The sequence below is a fragment of the Adelges cooleyi genome, unplaced genomic scaffold (genome assembly GCF_023614345.1).
Source record: "Adelges cooleyi isolate 19-005CV unplaced genomic scaffold, UGA_ACOO_1.1 ACOO_flye_CR_arks_rails_tigmint_CR_PRNA_376, whole genome shotgun sequence".
NCBI classification, from domain to species: domain Eukaryota; kingdom Metazoa; phylum Arthropoda; class Insecta; order Hemiptera; family Adelgidae; genus Adelges; species Adelges cooleyi.
Window position 1 is genome coordinate 8,807,264 of NW_026096053.1, and position 22,951 is coordinate 8,830,214.

Here is a 22,951-nt window from a genome sequence, read left to right on the forward strand (position 1 = left end):
TTAAGCTCACGACTGTCTTGAAAGTTTTAACTAGAATTCCTTTGAAATTAATAAGAAACGGATGTTTGTTAAACGATCTCTATTGTAAACAAACAATTGTTTATACAACGATTTTTCTGTTCAACATCGTTACTCCTTAAAGGAAGTATAATTGTTCTGTCCACATTATAGTCAACAACATTAAAAATAATTACATCCTCACTATTTATCATACATAAGTGACCATTATTATCTCAAAGGCATCTAAACAAAATTGTTGCTAGACAATCCCACTATAAAAATTATTATTAATTTTTTTATTATAATTTTAATTTATGTTTTATACTATAACAATGACAAGCTAAAAAATAATTGAAGTGTTACAAATACTTCGAGTTTTCTTATGGTAAATATTTTTGCAGCAATATTTTCGTTTAAACTTTCTACGTCATCTATTTCACTCATCATTAAGGTTTTCTTAGTTGTTTTGACAAATGCATTAAAACTTGATGTTAATGAGCCACTATATAATGTCAACACAAGCTGTCATAAATAGTTTTCCAAGAAAACTAATTTAAATCAATATACTTTTACGTTTAAAAAGTGTCTTTAGGTTTAAACTTTTCTTAATTATTAAACGTAAACCATCTAGTTGAATATATTTTTTTAAGTGCTATATATTTAAGAGGAATACTTAAATATGTAATCTCAATCAATACTTCGGAAAATGTCAATAATAACAAAATGTTTAAAATAGTCAATACCTACTCGATGAGAATAGTCATTGTAGGCTATGATGTAGGCTATGTAAGGATATTCAAATGGATTTTTTAGATTAACGAATAGATTATTATTTATAGAGTTTTAAAATTTTTAAATTACCATATTTTAAAAATCTTGTCAGCAATTGGAAAAAAAATCAGCTATACCGGTTTGAACACGTTTAAAAAAAATGTAGCAGTAAGAAAGTAGATACAAGAAATCAGAGTGAAAAAACCTGCACGTAGTAACAGACAGAAAATAAGTGGGTAGTTTTTATTAACGACTAGACGGTTAGTGGTATAAATAAGTAAATTAAAATAGCTGACATCACTTGTGTGAGAATAATAATATAATATTATTTTATTTATTTCAGTGAAAAAAAAAAACCTAAATTAAAAGTTGTAAATCCTTTTAGTAAAATCATTGATTATGTAGTAGACAGATAGCCCATAGCATAGGAGTATTCGGCGACTAACATCATGTTTATCCGTTTATGCCAATTCTCGATAGATGGCGTTGGGCGATTGTGAACACCGTCAAAATAACAGGTAGATGAAGGTTTAAAAAAAGATCTTATGTAAACTTCGCCAGTTTTATTTTTTTACCTGTTATCGGGTCATGTAAACTCCACCACTATTGTTTTTTTATAAAGAAGATTTGTGATCCGAATATTGACCCCGATGGTACTGCAATACACGTTATTAATGTTTATATAGTTTTGGTTGAAACAGAAATCCCGACAGATACATAAGTTTCTTACACGGGCGTCGCACGGGACCATACGTGGACATACGTATTTTGTTACTTTCGTTCGCTCGTGTATGCCTAGAACGCCTTTTTTTTATAGAATAAATAACAGTGATTTGTATTTATTTAATTTTAAAGGAAAAAAAATTAATTAATTAACACAACTTTTGGTACGTGGTACTGGGCATAACCCGTATAACGACGCGGTCGTTGACATAAGACAGCGATAAAAATAATTAAAATTAAAATAAAACACAATTTACAATTAAAAAAAAAAAAAATCAAAACATTATTATGATTAAAATAAAACTCAATTTACAATTTAATAAAAGGAGATCAAAACATTATTAAGATTAAAATAAAACACAATTTACGATTTAAAAAAAATATATTCTGTGTCAGAATCAGAAGATATTGTTGAACTTTTAAAATTAATTTTTTTTTGTGGGTTTACTGGATCAATTAATACGGGATTGACATCTTCTTGGGTTCCATAACACAAGCGCTCCATAACGGTTGCATCATACGGCTAGTCGCTAAATATTAATATTGTATGGCCTATCTGTCTATTACATAATCAATGGTAAAATGTATTTACTTTAAAAAATCACACCAACAACGATTAATGATAAATTTTAAAACAAAATTATTTTAGATGACGATGCGAATGGATTGTTAATATGCATGTAGTAAAATTGTCTACTCAAAACGCCGTGTAAAACTAATACGATAAAGTATAATAATGGCGTTGGATTAAAATTTAACAACCACATTTAACAATTTCTTTAATAGTATGTAGTATGTTTAATATAATCTTATGATAATTAATCACAGTTTCCTATCACCTAACCTAACTTTTTTATTCGACCAGTTCGCTCCATTGAGCTTAGGCATCTTAACTGAAGTGTTGTTTCAATTAATTTTGATTTGAATTATTTTTAAAACAAATACGTTATAATATTTCAATATTTAATGGTCGATGTTAGGATTTAATTTAAACGATTTAGATATAGCAAAGCTAAACAACAAAATACAAATCCTACACAACTACTCCCCACGTCAGCCGAGCTTTACAGTTTTTATTTATGGTTTAAATTCGTTTATTTTTTTTTTATAATCCGGATACTAAGCAGACATTATTTTTTGTTTAGTGATGCAGATTTGATTATAAATAACGTTTGAGTGTTGGAGCTGGCATGTAAAATGTTTTTATATTTATAATATACACGGTGTATATCATTATTTTAAGTAGTATACGGCGAGGCGTAAGCAGACGGCAATTAACCTTGTTGATGATGACATAATACTGATCATGCGTTGTGGTAGGCATAACCCTCACCGAGCAACATGAAATATTAATGAATGTGCTGTAATGGAGTATTGACCGAGAAGCTGGAACAACGTTATGCCGGCTATAGTAATGGTATAGTAACATTTACTGGCGCTTGTGTGTAATTTCAGATTATTGTTAGAACTTGGAAATCTTGTAGAATGCAATGAAAGGAATTGTAGACAACTCTCATTTGGACCTCTACATAGCAAACCTGTTAACTTCAACTATTTTACACGTATCGTCGTTTGTTAGTATTATACATACAAACAATACATATTTTATTAAATTGCTTGTCGCCTGTCAGATGGGTTCGGTTGGACAGAAATTAATTTAAAAAAATTCTTCATACATATCAAAATTTAAAATATTGTAAGAAAACAAAAAAAAATATATATATATATATATGTTTGCATATTGGCCCGTTTATATTACATTAAAAAATAAAAACGTGTGCTAGACGAGCATGTGATTTCTTATATACATAAATTTAAATAAAAGACATTTATATTTTAGATACTCTACACGATTAGTATTCATACACGATATCATAATAAGGGCAAAGTTATAACTTATTATTTGACATAATACATTTTGCATTGAAATCGCAAAACCTGAACACTCTTATGAAAATAGGTCACTATAGTTTTATAAAAAAATATTATAACATAATTGTTTAAAAACTAATAAAATCCTAATGATTTGAAACTTTTAGCTGGTACCAATAAACATGGGACGAGTCAATGGCATTGTATAGTAAATATTACAATTGTAAGCGATTAACTATAAATACGCATTTTTTATATTGAACATATTTTTTCACATTTTCCACTTGTTTAAATACTAAAAATGCCAAGATTTTGTTTATAGAGTAATATAATTGTAATGTATTTCAATGGTAAATAATGAAATCAAGCAATAACGAAAGGGCAGAAATACAAAGAATTACAAAGAGATTTCACTAAAATATCGTTTTAATGTTAAAACACAAAAAAAGTAATAATACTTACAATTTCTATAGCCGAATTGAATAGGATTAATTAACTCAGGCAAACACTTTTAGTCCTAAGGTGTGTAAAATATAATATTAGGAAAAAAAGTATTTAACCGAAAAAATAATTTCAAACCCGTCTATTCAATATTCTACATTTTACTTCAAAAAAAAACCTGTAGTCTTTATTCCTTTGGATGGTAAAATAATTGTATTTCTTATCTAATATTACTGTTTTCAATAAAAGAGACTCATACAAACTGCCCAATAGATTCGTTTCGTTAAACAGAGTTACACAGTTTACATAGATATGTTGGTTAAATGAATAACATATTTTTAAACCAGTTTCTTTTATTGAAAATTAAGAAATAATTATATAGTACCGAGTCGACTCGGTTAGAGGAAAATATACTGAGTATAGTATACTGATATGGTAAACGCTATGTTTGGTCCAATATCGTTAATAAATTATGATGTTAAATCTGCACATCGTTTGGTTTTAAAATGCTAAATATATGAATCTAAAATTGGGATAGCGAATCAATTATTAGCACACAAACAACGTCACGTGAATAATTAACTTAGCTTATCGCATTAACGTAAATTGTTTATAAATGATCAGCGAAGCAAAAGCACTCTGCACATAATACACAATCTGGTAGTTTTCACATTATGTAAACTCCCAACAAATTACCACAATAAAATACTCGAATCGCTCGTGCAATAACCATTAGAGAAAATATTGTGCGTTTGTTCGATTCAAATACAGTTTACAAAACAAACACCTTCTGTTGTTGTATTGTGTTCAACTTCCTATTTATGAGCACTTGATCAATTTTAAAAATGAACCAAATATTTAATTTGTTCAACAACTCCCTATTAATTTCACTAAGCTCTGAACATGTTATGTAACGTTTTTCATCAAAATTCAAGCGACAATTGATGAAAATTCTCGCTTTAGAAAATTATACAATTGCTCATAGCTGCTACCTATACAATTAAATCTAATGATTTTTATTCTAAAATCTAGCCTATATCTCTTAAACACATGTACCTAAAACACATTGTAAGCCTAGAAGTAATCATATTTGCCGGGCTTTTATAATAGTTATGTCTCTGCTTTGACTCATAAAAAAAATCTAATCATGCCTAATATTTTATTCTAATAATATAAAGAAAACAACTCCATGTATAGAAAAAAATTAACGTTAAGCGAAAATGTTAAGTAAAAATGACTTTTCATTTATTTTAATATTGTTGTGCGCGACGAAAAAGTTTTTTTGACTACATATTAATATATTATACTTTTTTATTTAATTTTTAAATATTAATACTGAAGACAAACAGCTGTGTAATAAAGACAATAATATTTACTGACACAGTTTAATAATACCATTAATAAATAAAAGTAATTTCAGAACTTTTTAAAACATTTTTCAACTATTATTTATAAACTGTCATAAATCATCGGTGGGCAACAATGGACAGATTAATTCAATTTTGAACAGAATTGAAGTTTTAGATTGGATTTGTTATTTTCAGAATCAAAAATAGTTAAATATTATTTTTGCTAAATTTGTACTTAACATTACGAGTAAAGACCGCCAAAGAAACAGATGATTGATTTAACGAAAGATATTTTTGAACGAACACTGTGTACATGGAAAATATAAGAGAACGTTATAAGTACTGGCCAAAAGCTAAATGGTCCAGGTTTAAGGTTTAAGCCTAGTACGAAAACATATTTTTCAGGCTTAAGACGATATGTTTAGACTTTGAACCTTCTACTAACCATCTCCACTGTTTTCCTAATGATTTGTCTTGCATTCATTAGGGTTGAATTTTTCTATACCAATATTTACCATCTATAACGCGGCCTTTGTTTTGGTATTTTCTCATTGAGCACTTTTTTTTTCTTTTCTTTTCAGCGCCAATTCATACTCTACTCTGGTTGTTTTTTTTTTAATAAATTCTCATCACCGAATATGTCTTAAGCAGGTCTTATTTCTCATTTATAAAATATGTGAACGGGTGTGTTTGTACATTAATTATTTCCCCTCCGGAAGTTGTAGGCATACCTATAATAACTCTGTTTATATTGGTTTACAAAACAAACAATAAAAATTACCGAATAAACGGATTAAACTGCTTACACTCAATCGTAAAACTTTAAGGCGAGCCCGACACGGAAAACGTCTGTCTATAACCAAAACTTAATTTCTAACATAGAATTGGTTTTATTTCATGAAGAAATGCCATTCTGATAATTTTAAACTTTAAACTAAGGCCGTAATTTAAAAGCTATTCGTTATTTGTATATCAGTCTTGGGAGCATTATATATCTACTCTACATTATCATAAAATATATAATAGACAAATATTCAAGATATTTTATTTTAATAAACTCATTGTCCGATGTGTGTTTCCTGGCAATAACATTCTATTAATCTTGAGACGCTTTTGGAACTCCGAAGAGACATATTTAATTCGATGACATTAATTTTCTTTGTACCGGAAAGTAAAAACGGGTTGAAGTCAGTGGCATATTTACGGGGGGGTATCCCCCCCAGAACACTATCAGTACACAAAAATATAACAGTTACACCTGATGAAGTACTCAATATTCTTTCACTGTCCTCAAGAAAATTAAACTTTGTTTTGTAGTTAAGAATTCAAATTTTTGTTTACACGCAACATGTTTATAATAATATGAATATATGTTTATATTTAATAGGCAAGGCTGTTAAAATCTGTTTATTCCCCCCCCCCCGTCGAAAAATCCTAGATACGCTACTGGTTGGAGTTACTGGTAAAGAAGCAGTTTTTGTATCGTATTAGAATCTAATAAATGGAGGTTTTACTATTACTTAATACTGTTATATTTCACAGCAGTGTATTATATTGTATTTCAGTTTTGATGTTCTCTTTTAGGAAAACAAAACGTACTATCTACCCACATTATTATATTATAATAAATTAAAAAACGCCATGTATTTATAGGTAGGTACCAAAAACAAAATTATACATAAATCTCTGTTAAAGTGGCTAATATGCATACGGCTAACGACTAATACAAAAACCGCCTGCTTTTGTTTCGAATAAATTATAAATTATAATACCTACATTGTTTAAAACTTTTTACATTATATAGTATATATTTAAAATTATAATTTGAAAATATTCTCAATCTTTGATACGCGAAATCCATAAAATATATTTATACATATTAACATCATATTACATATTCAAATGATTTAAATGACACCGCGTGATTAAATATTTCGAATTAATCCTAAGACAAGTGCAAATAATTAAAGAAACGATGGAACATTTTTTAACACAAACTGTACTTACAGGTAATGCTCGGTCGTTGATATCCGAAAACGAATCTATCAAATGGACGAATCGTTCAGCAACCACTTTATCTAAGGGCAAGGTGTAATACCCAAGTGTCTTGTCACATTGATGTCGCTGATGGCTCAACAGTTGTATGATCAACAAATCATCACTTTCCAATTTCTTTAGCAGAGGCCAATCAAATTTCTGCAAAAAAAAAAATAATTTACACTGTTTCAAAACACTGTGCGTGGAAAAATTTTAGGATTTTTTTTTAGGGTTTTTCTGACGTTTAAATTTATATAACTAAAGAGTATAGGCAAACAATACCATAAATTATTTTTTTTTAATCTAAGAAAAATATGTTTACAAAGGCAGTACGTCGAATATGAATTTGATGAAACCGAAATCGCTATTTTTAAATAACAATTACTTTCCAGAATATAACATAATATACAACTAGAAGATGAAACCGCAAAAATATTATTCAAAAATAGGTCGTTTAAGTTTCAAAAGTTGATTTCGTGTTATTGAAATAACTAAAATTAAATTAAAATTACAAAAAAAAAGTTACACTAAAAAAATAGGACAATTTAATTTTTTTCAGAGAAAATCAGTTTTTTTTCCTTGCTGTATAAAAATACTAATAATAAATAGAAAATACATTTTTAATTTCCACTTTTCTAAACTACATATTAAAAATAAAATGAAACTCAATGACTTTATAGGTATTTCATTAAAAAAGTTGTTATCGTCAGCAATATAAATAGTCTCAAAGGAAAAATATATTATATAATCATAAGACACTGCGTAACTAAACACCATCTTTATTAAATCGTTTTTTATCTTTTTTTCTTTTAGTTTCTCTCATAAAAATGTACTCAAAAGTTAAAATGTGTCATATTTTGTGTAATTTTTTTATACATAAAAAAACAACGAAAGTTTTGCAAACAGAAAACAAAATATTTTTTCTCGTTTTAAAAAATCTTTATTTAAAACCATCTCATAACTTTCAGTTGGACAAAGGCGATCAAATTCTCTAACAAAATGTATGTAGAAAAAAATTGTTGATGTTTTCGTGATATATAAATATTGAAATTGCTAAAATGAACCAAACATCAAATATAACGTTTTTAAATTGGAAAACAATCGTGTGTAGGCACTTGTAGTACTATTCGTGTACTGCTAAATAATTTTAGTGTCCTATACGAGTTGGGTTCGCGTGTTAATACTCAGTTAAACTTATTTACAAAAAAATGTTTATATAAAAATAGTATTTAAAAAAAAATATGAACGAGGAATGTGCGTGTAAATATTTTTAGCCGAAGTGAATTCGAAAAATAGGCGTTAAAAAATTAGCACATTAACATAAATATGTTTAATATGAAATGGAGAAAAAAATGCTACTGCGACAATTGTGAACGAAAAACAAGTAAATCGATAGGCCAATTGATTACACAACTTATTCGCATACGACGATTGTTATAAAGCGACGGATGTCTAATGCTTAAGTGTCACAGACACAAGAACTGAGTTCCCATGTACTTGTATTGGTTTTTTTAAGATACAACTAAGAATGCAGGGTTAGATCAATTATTGTGTTTTTAATCTTAATGAGTCATGTCAGCGCTTCGGCTTCAGCTGTTTACCGTAGTGTATTAGTTATAAAGTATCATATATATGTAAGTAAGGAAGTGCTGTAAGTGCTGTGTATCCTCTCGAGCGTAATAGGTCAAACAGTTTCAGAGTACTTGTCTTAGGTAAATGAAAAAACGTAAAGTTAACAGTCTCTTGTCGTTTATTTGTGTGGAATTCGCCAACGTTTGTTCGTCGTTGTGCAGTAAAGGGCCGAGAAATATGGAAAACATGATATCAGAATACTTGCAAGTTTATAATAAAAAAGTAACCGAAATGAGCAATAATGATTTATATCGATGACACGCTTGTGTACTTTGAAAACACTCAGTGATGTGGAAATGTTTTACCGCTGTTTTTTGACTCGGTACTTCACTGTTATCTCAATCGGTTGGATAGAAATTAAACAATAGGTTTTTGTCAAAACTCAGTATCTGTTATTTTAGAAATGTCGAAAATTCAACGGACGACCGCACCAAAACAACCCTATAAAATATAAATCAGCATACCTATTTGCTTTTATAGTAGTCCTTCTCTTCAAAGAGGAACACATTATGAATTATGCGAGTGGGTACCCAAAGGGACGTAGTTTACATTTTAATAGAGATATTTAAAATACATTACTAGGCGTGAAAATAAATGACTATCGGACAAGTACGAACCTATGCGAACAAGAAGAAACGGTCATCGCAAAAACACACAAAGAACATTCCAGACTAGTCTACCGCCACTTAATAAAAAAATATTTAAAAAAAAACCCTCTCCGTTTTGTGACAAATGTACACGGTCCGTACATACCTCAGAATATATTACACCGAAATTCTTCAAATACAACAATCTGCACATACCTAACAAATCTCATGGCGACCAGATAAGACTTCCAAGTGGTACAGTGGTAACCGTTTCTCAAAAACATATCAATTATTGACCTACTGTTTAATTGGGGGATGTTAGAAAATGAAATTAATGCATAACATAGGTTTGCTTTTAAATGTGTGTTCTTACAGTTGATAATGTGTAAACTGTAAATTTATATTTCTTCTTAAAAAAAAAAACATAAAATTAAGAATAGGCTTAAAACTTAATAATATTACAGCAATTATTGTTACAATACTATTAAAATAACGTATTATAATAGCTTAATAAATTATACAGTATAATAACTTAAAAACAACCAAAAATATCCTTTTCTTCAAGGAGAAACATATGAATCGTTAGTATGGCTTATGGCACCCAACTACTCTTAATCTTCACTGAACATTTCACACAAACCGAGTAAATAGTCGCTAACCATTTATCAAGAATCATTAATTCAATTTTGGTCAATAATGAAACAGACTTTGATCTACTTAAACGTGTTAGGTAAATTTTGAACTGATTATTTACATTCGTGGTAATTAACTTTTTGTAATAGTTTTTCAAATAATTACTTTGTTGTTTTTCAGTTTCAAGTCGTCGAAATTAAAATTAAAATACAAAATCTGAGCGCACGGCAGTGCGCCGGCCAAGTTCTAGCAATACAAGTGTATCTTTACACGAACCAATTCACTCGGTATTTCTAACTCTCATATCTCTGCTATTTTTTAAGATGGGCTTTTAAAATTTAAAACCTAAATTAAACTTAAATAGTTTAGGACACTGTTTAAAATTAAAGCCTTAATATTTAGTCTGTTTTATGCCTCATTCCCAAAGGTCATATTTCATTCACAAACTGGCCAAGTGTTAAGCAATACAAATAAAAGAGTAGTATTGCTCATGAAAGTAGGAGTGAAGTGTGGTTATGAACTAAAGAAATAGCAGACTTGGCCACAATGTAGATATCACTACTTTCATAGGCTGACATTTTTGGGAGGGGGTCTGGAACTTGGCCTTTTTTCACTGTTAGGTTTTTGTTGGGGATTACATTTAACTGACGCAATGTTTACAATATTTTGTTATACATATGAATACATATGTATTCAATCAACGTTACATTTACAAATTATTATTGAACTTTAAGTTTTTTTTTAAGTTACTTTAGAGCAATATGCGTTTTTATATACCAATATGAACTTGCATTGTGTATTGTTTCGGTGTTTTCTATTTGATTTGTATTTTTCACTCTACAATAATCTTATAAGGCAAATCATAGTATAACGTCTCTATTATTGTTTATAATAAATGTAATACCACGGAGATAATTTAAAATTTACTAGTAAAAAATAAAACAAAAGTGTAACCAAAATAATGAAATTAACTTATGTTAGATCTACATGATAACATCACATTATGTATTAATTAAAAACTCACGGTACTGATAGAAATTTAATTAATTTTTGCACGAGGTCAAGACGTATGGTTAACTTGATAAAAACCTCCAATTTTATATCGAGATAAAAATTACACGATATCACGACGTCCATTAGGTATTTTGCGAATAATGTTACTACTTGAAAGCAAAGATAAAGTCACTTTTTTCCATCTAATTTGTAATTATCTAATTACACCGCACAAACATAATTAAATTACTAATAACGTCTTTACATTTATATAATGTTAGTCAACACGTGTTCTTTCATGTTTGTATCTTTCTTAGTAGTATACCACCGATTCAAAGATCTGTTCTATTCGAATTGCATATTGAAAGAAATATTGCAGCCAATTACAACCGTCTCAAAGACAGCTGCCTTCTTCTTTCTGTTTCTTCATAAAAATCCCTTATAGCACATCCCGACATTTCTGTGGGCTGAAACATAATGTATTTTTGTTTTATTTTCTATAATAATCCAGAGCACACATGTTTTCTTAATTTCGGTTTCCCGAAGTTTTCCAAATTGATTACCCATCACATCCGACCAAAATAATTATAGTGTACCTTACTAAATTCGCCCACGACTTAATATTGTGTACTGAAACTACAGCAGCAGTTTTCCAATAAACAACAATTTGCTGATTGGGTCAAAGCCTGTATCTAAAGCCGGAAGTCCGAGCCGAACCATGTTCTTGGGCATGCTAATGTTTCATACTGATAACAATCTTAAGCTACAGTAATCCTTAGAAGGCGTGCGTTCCACCTTATTACAATATTTCAAATCATGCCGCCTTCGCTCTATATAAATCGACCTGACCCGGAAAGAGCTCGACAGAATGAATTTTGAATATTACACAACGGCGCAGTCAATAAGGATTATTCAAAACTTCTGGTGAAGGTATAATATATTATAATCTACCACGAATACTTGAATATTATATTATATAATATTGAATGCTATCCAAACTTCTAACATCCTGAACACAACTAATTCATGGGTATTATTCAATATGTATCAAATAGCCTCATAGTAAACTATTATATTATACATACATCTAGAGATGTTAAAACTTGCATCTCACTATGGTATATATCGATGTATAACCTCAGTGATGTTAAAATTGAGAAACCTGGTTTCAGGCTTGAGTCAAGAGAGAACCAGCTTTTCGCAAAAATTGAATAAATTAACCGTGCGTAAACTGAAACGCCCTTTGATTGTTTAAAGGTAAATTTCTTTTTCCCTGACACAAAATATTAAGTCATATTAGAAAAATTAACAGCGAGTCTTATTAAAAATAAAATAGTTAGCCAAAATTTACAAAAAAAAAATTTGATTTGTAGTGTCAGACTGTCCTATTTAAAATATCTTTAAATGTGACATCTTATAGAATATGTCGGTGTTACTTGACAAATTACATAACCATCTATTAGCTTGTTCGATAAGTTTGTTTCTCTTCAAAATTATTATTAATAGCATTATGATTATGACACAATACTCATTACACAATTTGCCAATCCGATCATCGTTAATATATAATATTATATTCACAATCCATAAACCCAAAAGCTATTATTGAAACAGCACAGGTGACGTTGTGACTGGAGTTTGAGCTGTCAGGATAACAGCAAGGGTCGTGGTCAACAATGTCTCTTATATATCACAACAATTGTTATATATATATATGCACAGTTCTTGATGAACAACATTCTATAATAACAGATAAAATTACTGGTAACAGTAAATATCACTTGTACCCTTTCGGTTCTCATCACACCATTACAGCATTTGTCCAATATATATTAAACAGATATATTTGTTTGTTAATCAAGTAGTTTTAATTAAATGTTATTGCAAAACGCATAGGATAGTGCAGTAAGCTAATGCGAATGATAAACGGACGACTCGTGCGTCATACCGTTTTCCAAAGGCAGACACAATATGCCCTGGGGACTTAGAAAACTATTCTTTTGTTTTTTGTACACACTAATGTATTCCTTTTTCTTTCAGTAGTATATTACATCTGTTTCGAACAAACTGTACAACTTTTTTTTTAACAACAGAACACGGTGTTAGAAAAAATAAATGAAAAACACTTGAATTCAATATTCTCATTTGACTATTTGAGCGAAAATAAAATGTTTAATTTGTTCGAAACACACGGTTATATGCATATACAACAAATCATTCGAAACATCTCAGTAATGAACGGTAATAGTTCCCCATATTTTTACATAGGTAAATGTTTCAAAATTATGACAACCTATTGAAAAACATATTAAGTACATCGAAGATTTTATCTACCCTTCAGGATAAAATCCAAGTTCAATTTATTATCTAACTATGACTTTTATACTTAAGAAATTAAATTTAAATCTACTATAAATTAAAGGCATGGTTAAAAAACGGGTTTAAACTGTTTTGCCTGTTATATATTGTAAATCAAACTAACAAAAACAAATACATAATATAATAAAGTTTGACCGTTTACTGGAAATGGGCGGCTTTAGGGATTTCTGTGTTTGTATATCATGAGTTTACATAAATTCTATATTAATGTACATTGAACCTCCCTTTATAACTTGTATATCAGAAAATAATAAATTAAAATATGAATTAACTATTGATATAAATTCAAAAAGTTTTAACTGAATGGTTACACCTTGTGATAAGTATTAAATACATTAAATATTAACAATTTTCAAGCAGTGGTCAAAATTAAAAATACTAAACATTCAAACAATCATAATTCAATTATATTTGAAATATCATTTACTATAACGGTATGTAGTAAGGTAACAATTGCAAATATATCTATGTATAGGTATGTTATGTAGAACAAATATCTACAATATTTAAATTACTAAAGGAAAAAAATCGTTATTTCAAATAATATGCATGTTAATTTTGCGTGATAACTTTTATAATACATGTATAAGCTTACATACATGGGACTCCTACGGGTCATTGCCTTAATAACGTGCAAGTGTGTCTATAATACAATATTTTTTTGTGTTTATACAAATATATATATATATATATATATATATATATTTAGCATACGTTTTCAGTATTAGAAAAATTAGTCTCTTTATTATGTTATACAAAAGTACTTGTACAACTTTGTATATGATTTTGTTTTATCTGTTATACGAAAACCGAGCTTTAGTTATAGTTTTAAATTTATTATGAGGTCGTTTTACATAAAAACCAATTTTTAACGAATTATAATGCTAGAAATTAGAGTGAACGTATATATATTTATTTATTAAAAAGTAGAACATAGTATAGTAACAACATATAGTAGCAACATAATAAAATAATAGAATGAACATGTCTATAAGATTTAAGAAAGTCAAAACCGAAAAACTGCCGTTTCGTCTTAGGACAAACCTCGAAGGATATGTTGAGATGTACCTTTTAACTTCTGAGCCGACACGCTAGCGATAAAGAAAATAGAACAATAATGTTTATCTAATGACGGGAGTTTAAATACTCGCAATAGGTACTTGGGAATGTAAATAATTATAAATGTTATTAAAAAATGAAAATTATTTTACCTGATTAACTAACGTAGAGTTGATTATTTCCGAGTGTTGTTCGACGCCTGCAATCAAAAGTTATTACATTGGTCAGTATACAATAATAATTTTAAATTTTAAACGGGTGTATGAAAAACTAATACATATTTTAAAAATTAAAGGGTGACTTTAATTTTTTGGAAGTTAAGCGTTTTGTCGGGATGAACATTACAATTGTAGACATACCTAACCTTTTAATAAGGTAAAAGCCCAAAAGACAACCAGTGAATATCTTATTAAACTAAAATGATAAAATTTCGAATTATTTAACTTAAATATTTAGAATTTGATATAAACGTATGAGTGTCTACATATATTGATAAAACTAAAATTTTGTATTAAATTATTTTAATAGTGTATTGTGCATAATAGAGTTTTAACTAATTAATATGGCTGCCTGAGAAATGACCATTTATCATTTAAATGGTAAAACGTTTATGAATGATGAAAATAAAATATGTTACTGCGATCCAAATGTTTTCTTAATTTATTAGAACAACACATTTCACTTAGAAAATATGAATGATATCTACTATTCAAGCACTATAATATTAATATAACCTACTTTGCCATGTTTGTATACGTTCAAGCCTAAATCTCTATATTATATATTTTCCACCGCCCACACGTCCTACAATATGCAACATTCCGTTCTTAAAAATGTTCTTACTTTGGGGATTAAAATTCAAACCACATAAACATATAAGTTTACCCTGTAATAAATATGACTTTGGAATATATCTTGGATTATTATAGAGTCCAACAGGGAATAACTGTTTGTATAGCTACATTTGTTCCGAAATAGTAGTCCCTAACCAATATGTAATATTATTGTTGGTATAAATCATCATTTTTTTACTTAAAGGTAAAATGTTATGCAAAAAAATATGTTAAAGTTATTTTAACTTCGAATATTAAATTAAAAAAGAGTATTATAAAATGATTCAGAATGACTTTCTACTGTATTTATCAAAGCCACACAAAATTATAAAAACACATTTGCTAAAATAATTAATTTAAATAAAACAAATATAAAACTAAACTAATTAATAATGAACGACCCTAGGTATATTACAAACCAAATAGTGGGAAACATGTTAAATAATGACGTCATCACTATCTGACGGAAAATGTTATGTATTTATATTAGAACAGTTATTTTTGTTCGGTGTAAACAAAAAGTCGTTAAAATGGGGTGTGAAGACTTAAAGTTTATTCTGTCTCATAATTTGTACGCGAAAAAGAAAATAATAATAATGATGTTATCTTTGTTTAAGGACCGCATCATTGTTTTTATTGTACGTACAAGAGCTGTACTGTAATTACAGTATATTATTAAAGTGAGGGAAGAATTTCATTTATTTTAAATCTACATTAGTTAGGAACGAATACGTTTTTTTAGTAATTAATTAAAATGATTTGGGTTTCAGATTATTAATAATAGAGAGATAGATAAAAACAAAAATATCGTCGAGCTCTCTGAAGAAACGATTAAAGACAATATAATCAAAAATATAACTATAACAATATAATATACATTTTTTTATAATAATGGTATAATACACCTGTGTTAAACATGGCAAGCCTTTAGGCTACCGAATATTGTCAACTCAATTTAAAGATAATTGAAAAAATTCATTCATGTGTTATATCGACTACATTTTTTTTTTTGTTACAGATTGTAAGACGTGATAAACCGACTGTGTTCTGTACGCTTAAGTTAAATTATTCTGTTAGCAGGCATTTTTTCCCGCTTAGTATGTACATCTGCAACGCACGTTTCCGGAGTTTGGCTTTCAATTCTACCCCTGTATACTGTTAGGGTTGAGGGGGGGGGGGGTCGCAGTATATAAAATTAAATATGCGACGTTTACATGGCAACAGCCTGTGAGAATTTTTACTGCGTGAACATTGTAAACGTTTTTTTGCGACTTGTGACTTTTTCCGGGCATATTTTTATGATATTAATTATAACAAATATAGCAATATTGTAATATGATAACCGCACCGCATTTGTGTGGCGGCCGTACGGTGAAACTGATAACCCCCCCCTCCCTTAGTGCGTTAATACTTTTGCCTGAGCCTGGATTGAGAGGGAGTGGCAAAAAAACGAGTCCCCAGAGCACATGCATTGTTTGGGCCAGCCAATCGATAACCAGACATACATTTTTTTTAATTTACAAGATAAAAGTAAATCTTAGATAGTAAAAAAATATGGCAATCCACCGCTATCTTTTTATTAGTATTTGATGATATATATAAATTGAATTATTCATATTTTATTAGTTGTAACACTATAGTCTATAATTTAGTAAAAAAATCTCACTCCATACAATAATACTTAACACAAAACATTACACGCGATTGTTCAAATGACACACTTGAAAAAATATTTGTTCAAAACGGTTAAAAACCAATATTTGTGAGATTATAGATAGTTTTTTTTAAACGTCACGACTGTTTTTTGTTTTCAACGTAATCCATTTCAATTTTTAAAAATCTTATTTCTAAAAAAAACTTGAAATAGTACAAAAAAGATAACAAAAACATACTGTAAGTTCTTCAAGTCAAGGACAACATTAATCAGTGGTTACTGGTTACTGATTAAACTACCGAAAAAGTTCTTAAATCGATTTGGTCGCAGAAAGTTAGAGAGTAAATCTGGGTGTACAAGCAAACTTTTGTTTGCAGTGCTTGAAAGTTCTCCGTCTTATACGAGGGCTGACTTAACGGTAGTGTCACGAACTAGATTGTTATCCAATGTAGTAATTTATGTTTCACACGTTCAAAAATAATTAAAGACAACCATCCAAGAATCATACGTGTACAGCTGAAGAGGTGTCACGGAATTTTGTTTTTCTGACGTTTATCTAACCTATGTTAAAAAAGATACACGAAGAATTATACTTTGCTCGAGTGGTCTTTTATTAAAAAGAATCATATTTTAAAAGCGGTATTAAACAAATATTAAACCGATGATAATAATTTTTAATTAAAAAACTCGATTTAATTTGTTCTCAAAATCAACTGCTGCTATTAATCAATTAATTATTAACAAAATGTATATTAATTGTTTCTAAAGAATCAAATGCAGCCAACGTCTACAAAACCGAGATAAAACAAAAACACTATCTAGTCACCACACCCTCAACGCGACATGGCCACTAATTCTATAGCTAAACGGTTCGATAAAACTAACCGAAACCATTTACAACGGCAAGTCCTTAATCCTTTATCTACACGTACATAGTAACAAAACAAAAAAAAGTTTTACATTTCCTTTTATCGTGATTGTACATTTTAAATACAAACCTAGCAACACATTTTTTATGGATATTAAAACATGATCTGATGTCTAAAATTATGATTTTTAATAATCAATTAATTGTAGAAAAATAATTACATATGTATAAATACAATTATATATACAAATACAAAATTACGATAAGAAACTATTTGAATCAATTATAACCGAAAACATTTTTAGTCTTGTTCAGTTGAACGGAAGTTGACTGTAATTTTATTTATAGTTTACTTATATATAATAATGGCTATAGTCGGTTTATGTACACATTAATATTCAATAAGAAAATCTGAGATATTTTTGTATAATATAATACAAAATAAAAATGTGCACCGATTATTTTAGCTCTTGGTGCGCTCTATTATATAATGTGATTGGTAAAGGTGTTTTTTTTTAAGTAGTTAAAGTGAATCATTTATGTATGTATTGTTTTAGCCAAATTAGAGATATGTTTCTTATGCTGTAGTCAGTTTAAAATATAATTTAAAACTATTTTATTTTTGGGCTCGTCCCGATATATTTTATAAATAAAATTAACACAGTTCATGAAATTGCTGGTACCGTGGTCAATGCCAAAATATATATTTTACTACAGTTGTCTAGTCTAGAAAGTTTGATCTAGAATTTTATCGATTAAATATAAGTGCATACTCAGCACGTTCGTCGGGTTAGTTTTGAGAAAAAACATTTGTACCATCGATTTGTAATATAATCAGCACAGGCTCGTGTTGAACAAAAAAAGGTAGAAACTAGAAACGAAATATACCAAAAGCATTTAAAAAAAAATAAACAATGCCAGAAGTGTATTTGCTTTTTATGTACCTGCTAAAATAATATATTCGATATGTATGACTGTGTTCTGAGTAATATCTTACTGAAAATTTTTACTAAAGTAAATGAAACCGCGTCGCGGTCTGGTTAGTTCGAGTCTCGGTTGATTAATCGCGTCGAAGAAGCAAAAAGCATGTTTAAACTTTTCGAGTAAGTAAGTGAATATTAAAATGTTTTTGTTAACAATTCAAATAAAGAGCAAGCTTCTCTCTTGGAAAATCTTTAACATTTGAATGGCTATAATGACTAGAAAACCCTTTAGCACTTATCTATATTGAAAGAACTTAAGTACGAAAACCACAGACACGGGTCATAATGACAACGGGTATGTTCCTAATTAATGTCCAGAGAGTCATGCTGAACACATTTTTTGTAAAATAACCCACTATAAAACATTTTTTAAAAACTGTTAATTTGGCCAAAGCCGTGTCAAGGTAAAAAGTCCAAACGTGTGACCGACCCCCCAATAACCGAAAAAAGAGGCTAAGAAGTGAAAAATATTTTTTTTTAATTCAATTTATAATTATGTTTTCCAAAAGATGGATTGAATTATGAATATTGTTAACCGTTATGTATTACCATTGAGTACAGATTGTACAATCATTATACAATTTATACTCAATAATATTATGCAAGACTAAACAAATATAAAACTATTAAGTCTTAATGTTTCTGTTATGGTAAAAATAAAAATGTTTTTTTCTAACAGCTAAGAAAAGTTTGATGTTTTAATTAAATACGAAACGCGTCGGAATGTTGTCGGAAATACCATAAGTTATTATATTTTTAGTCTAAAGACAAACATTAAAGACAAACTTTAATATGAAAGATGTTTTTTTCTCAGAATAAAAATTATACAACTGACCGCACAATAAATGAAGATTAAAGTATGAAAGCTGAACAACGTCCGACGATGAACTGAAGACAATAAAACAACAACCACACTGCCAGCAAGTCCATATTTATATCGGTAAACTTTAATTGTCGTTTTCGTCGGTACTTAGTGTATACAATTTTAAATTTACTTTAATTTTAAACCAATTGAAATACAACTGACCTCCCGTTCTCCATGACTATAAAGTGTCAAAATTAATAAAAACGCATATATCTCCCAAAAACAAAATATATATGCTTAATTGACAAACAACAAAGTTTGACCAAAAAATATTAATTATCGACATGTCCTCGAGAGCCATAGAAATAGTCAAAAACATTCAACCTCTATCAAAACACAATCAATCTCATATGGTCCCACTCACACGGTGGTATTGAGAGAAATGGCATTTGCTGGCAAAACGGCAAAGAGAGCTGTCTTTCAAACTGACATTCCACTGATCACATCTCAAGAAGCTACCGACAAAATAATTTTAAGAATAATGCCTGTATATAAAATGTAGCGACAACGATGAAATAACATCTACCAAAAAAAATAATAAAAATAAAAACAACACATTAGGAAATTTCAAATCTAATTAAAAAAAAAAAAAACTATGAAAAACTATATCACAAAATAGATTTTTATATTTTTGAAAATGTATTTCATATATGAAATGTGAAATTAAAAAAACAAACTAAATTATGTATTGTGTTAGTGAACATCATTTTTAAATAATATCAACGAGCACTTTCTTATCAAAAACGACTGCAAGATACTATGAAAAAATTTTTTTTAAAATTTAATTTGTATAATTAAACATACAATAATTATTATATTATATTATTATGTTAGTAAAATGTTATTGTCTTTGTATTCTGTGCTTTTTTTGGCATTCATTATAATATATTGCTCTTCTGATTTAGGTTCCCAGTAAGGTACTGAATAAGTATAAATTCTAAGGCCTAAAATTATTTACCCGCTTATAAATTAAACTTATACATATTTTTTTCTTTAAGGACCAGACTTTTTGTACACAATTCTATAGGTTTTTACGTCACTTAAAGTGTACTTTATAAGTATATATATATATATATATATACTACGGTAGTTTACTTTTATGGTCACTAATGCGAACATAAAAGTCGATTTAAAATATTTTATCTAGAGCTCTCACAAAAAAAAAATTGTTTTATAATAACTTTAAAAGTTATACACACACAACATATGAATTTACCATACCGTCAAAAATATTTCCAAGCCTAGTCATAAATGTACATACGCACGTTCCATGTATCACTACTCATAAATCACCTATCTACCTACAAGCAAATTTTTTAAATTATGATATATTTGTGCGCTATGGAATTGGTCCCCGACGTAGTTTATTCATAGCCCTACTGCGCTATTCTAACTTAAAGTGATGTGCAATTGATGAGGATCAATATATCCACCTGTTGACCCGAGGTAAATGAGAACTTTATAGGTATATAGACAGCTTTATCCTTTTTGACACTATTATGATCAAGTAAATGTTATTGGTAATATTACTATTGAAACTGCGACTGTAAAGCCGGCTCAAAATGTAATTTAAAAAACCACTAAAAAAACACAATCCATCCAAAAGATAATATGACGTGTTTAATAATGAAAGCGCCGCGTTAAGAAAACTTTTCATCTTAAGTTTTGTAATCAGTTCGTTGAATTTTGGCAATCTAAATTAAACTTTGTCATTGTTTCTTTTTTATTAAAAAGAAACGATTATACATTTAAAATGTTTAGATAGGTTTTTTTTAACAATTATTATTTTAGCGCCCTTATTAAGAAATATATCTCAACATAAAATCTAGTATAGTAATAATATATTTAATTAAAAACCTGGCATTCAAGAAGCAACACATTATAATGGAAATAAGCACAGGATATTGGGTGTGGACACTAAATATAGATACTAAAAAAATAATAATAATACAATTTACTTTAAAGTTACAAACATGTTAGTTAGTGTAACTACATTTTATTATTAGTTATTATTACATATAAAAATACAGATGTGATTAAATGTGTTAACGCATATTTTTAAAAAGTAAATTAGCAATACCATATTTAACATATTATGTTTTTTATAAATTGTATAACATAATAATAATGATCTAAGTATTATATGCGTAATATATAATATTACAATAATTTAACTCGTTGCTTATAACGCGTTTAATTTCCGGTTGTTTGACACTTTTTTTTTTGCAATAAATTGTCTGTTTTGTTTGTCAGAGGATTTTACGGGCCATATAATTTAACGGCCACATTAACATTATCATATCACTATGTGTGGAGCCTATGAAAAAGATACTTTGGGAAAGCTCTTTAATTTAATTTTTAAGCAATACACATTATTTTATGCAGCACTTAAGAGTTTTTATGTGACACTGAAAATATATCAATTACCCATCAAATAAATCTTTGTAAATTAAAATATGTAATTTAATTGTTAATCATATTGTGTTAAATTTGTATTACGTTATGATTGATTTCTCTCAGATTAATCCTACGAAAAATAGTGATTACTAGTTAGGTTAATTAAGGCTGTCAGCTTTAACCTTTTTTTTCTATTAAATCCGGTGGTAACCATCTATGTATAATAGAACAGCTCAACAAATTTTATTGTAAAAAACTGTGTCGTGTTATTTACAAAAAAATCATTTTTTAAACGACCCAATAAAATCTCGATGGAAAATTATTTAACTTTTGTTTTAATTAAGCCAAAATTAGTCTACCTATTGTTTCCAAGTACATTTTGTCAATAATTAACTGGCCATATTGAAGTTGAGGTTATCCGTGTATGTTAACTCATCAAAAGTTATAAATAGTTTCTTTTATAGTAGAAGAGTGTAAAACTAAATGGAATGGTAGATTAATTAACGACTCCGACTATATATTACAGTTGTCTGCAAAACAACAATTAATTTCAAAAAGGTCGACAGAAGAAAAATCTAGAACAGCAGCGCAAGTTTTTTTTGCAATAATCTTTTTTTTAATGAAAATAAATAATTTCAATATCCTTTAGTATAATAATAAAATTGCATACGATTACATTGAACACCTTGGTAGAAGAGTGGGCCCACATTAGCCATTGCTAGGGTTAACTTGTTTATTTTTACTTCTCCCACTTGATGGCATTGATGATAAGTGAATACGTTTTTTGAAATTTTCCAAAAACGACATTTGAAAGTTTCCAACGCAGTATACATAATTCTATACATTGTACCAAGATAGACACTAAAAAGGGTATC

At 28.6% G+C, this 22,951-nt stretch overlaps 1 protein-coding gene across 3 annotated transcripts in view; it reads right to left on the minus strand.

The window, feature by feature from the left end:
• LOC126840681 (otoferlin-like) overlaps positions 1-22,951 on the minus strand; it is a 68,658-nt gene that overhangs the window by 33,035 nt on the left and 12,672 nt on the right. For all 3 annotated transcript variants that reach the window (XM_050576574.1, XM_050576576.1, XM_050576575.1), the window contains exons 2-3: positions 14,629-14,675; positions 7,164-7,352 (exon numbers count right to left, since the gene is read on the minus strand). In XM_050576574.1, coding sequence (XP_050432531.1) covers positions 7,164-7,352; positions 14,629-14,675 — 236 coding nt within the window. The remainder of the gene's footprint in view (positions 1-7,163; positions 7,353-14,628; positions 14,676-22,951) is intronic.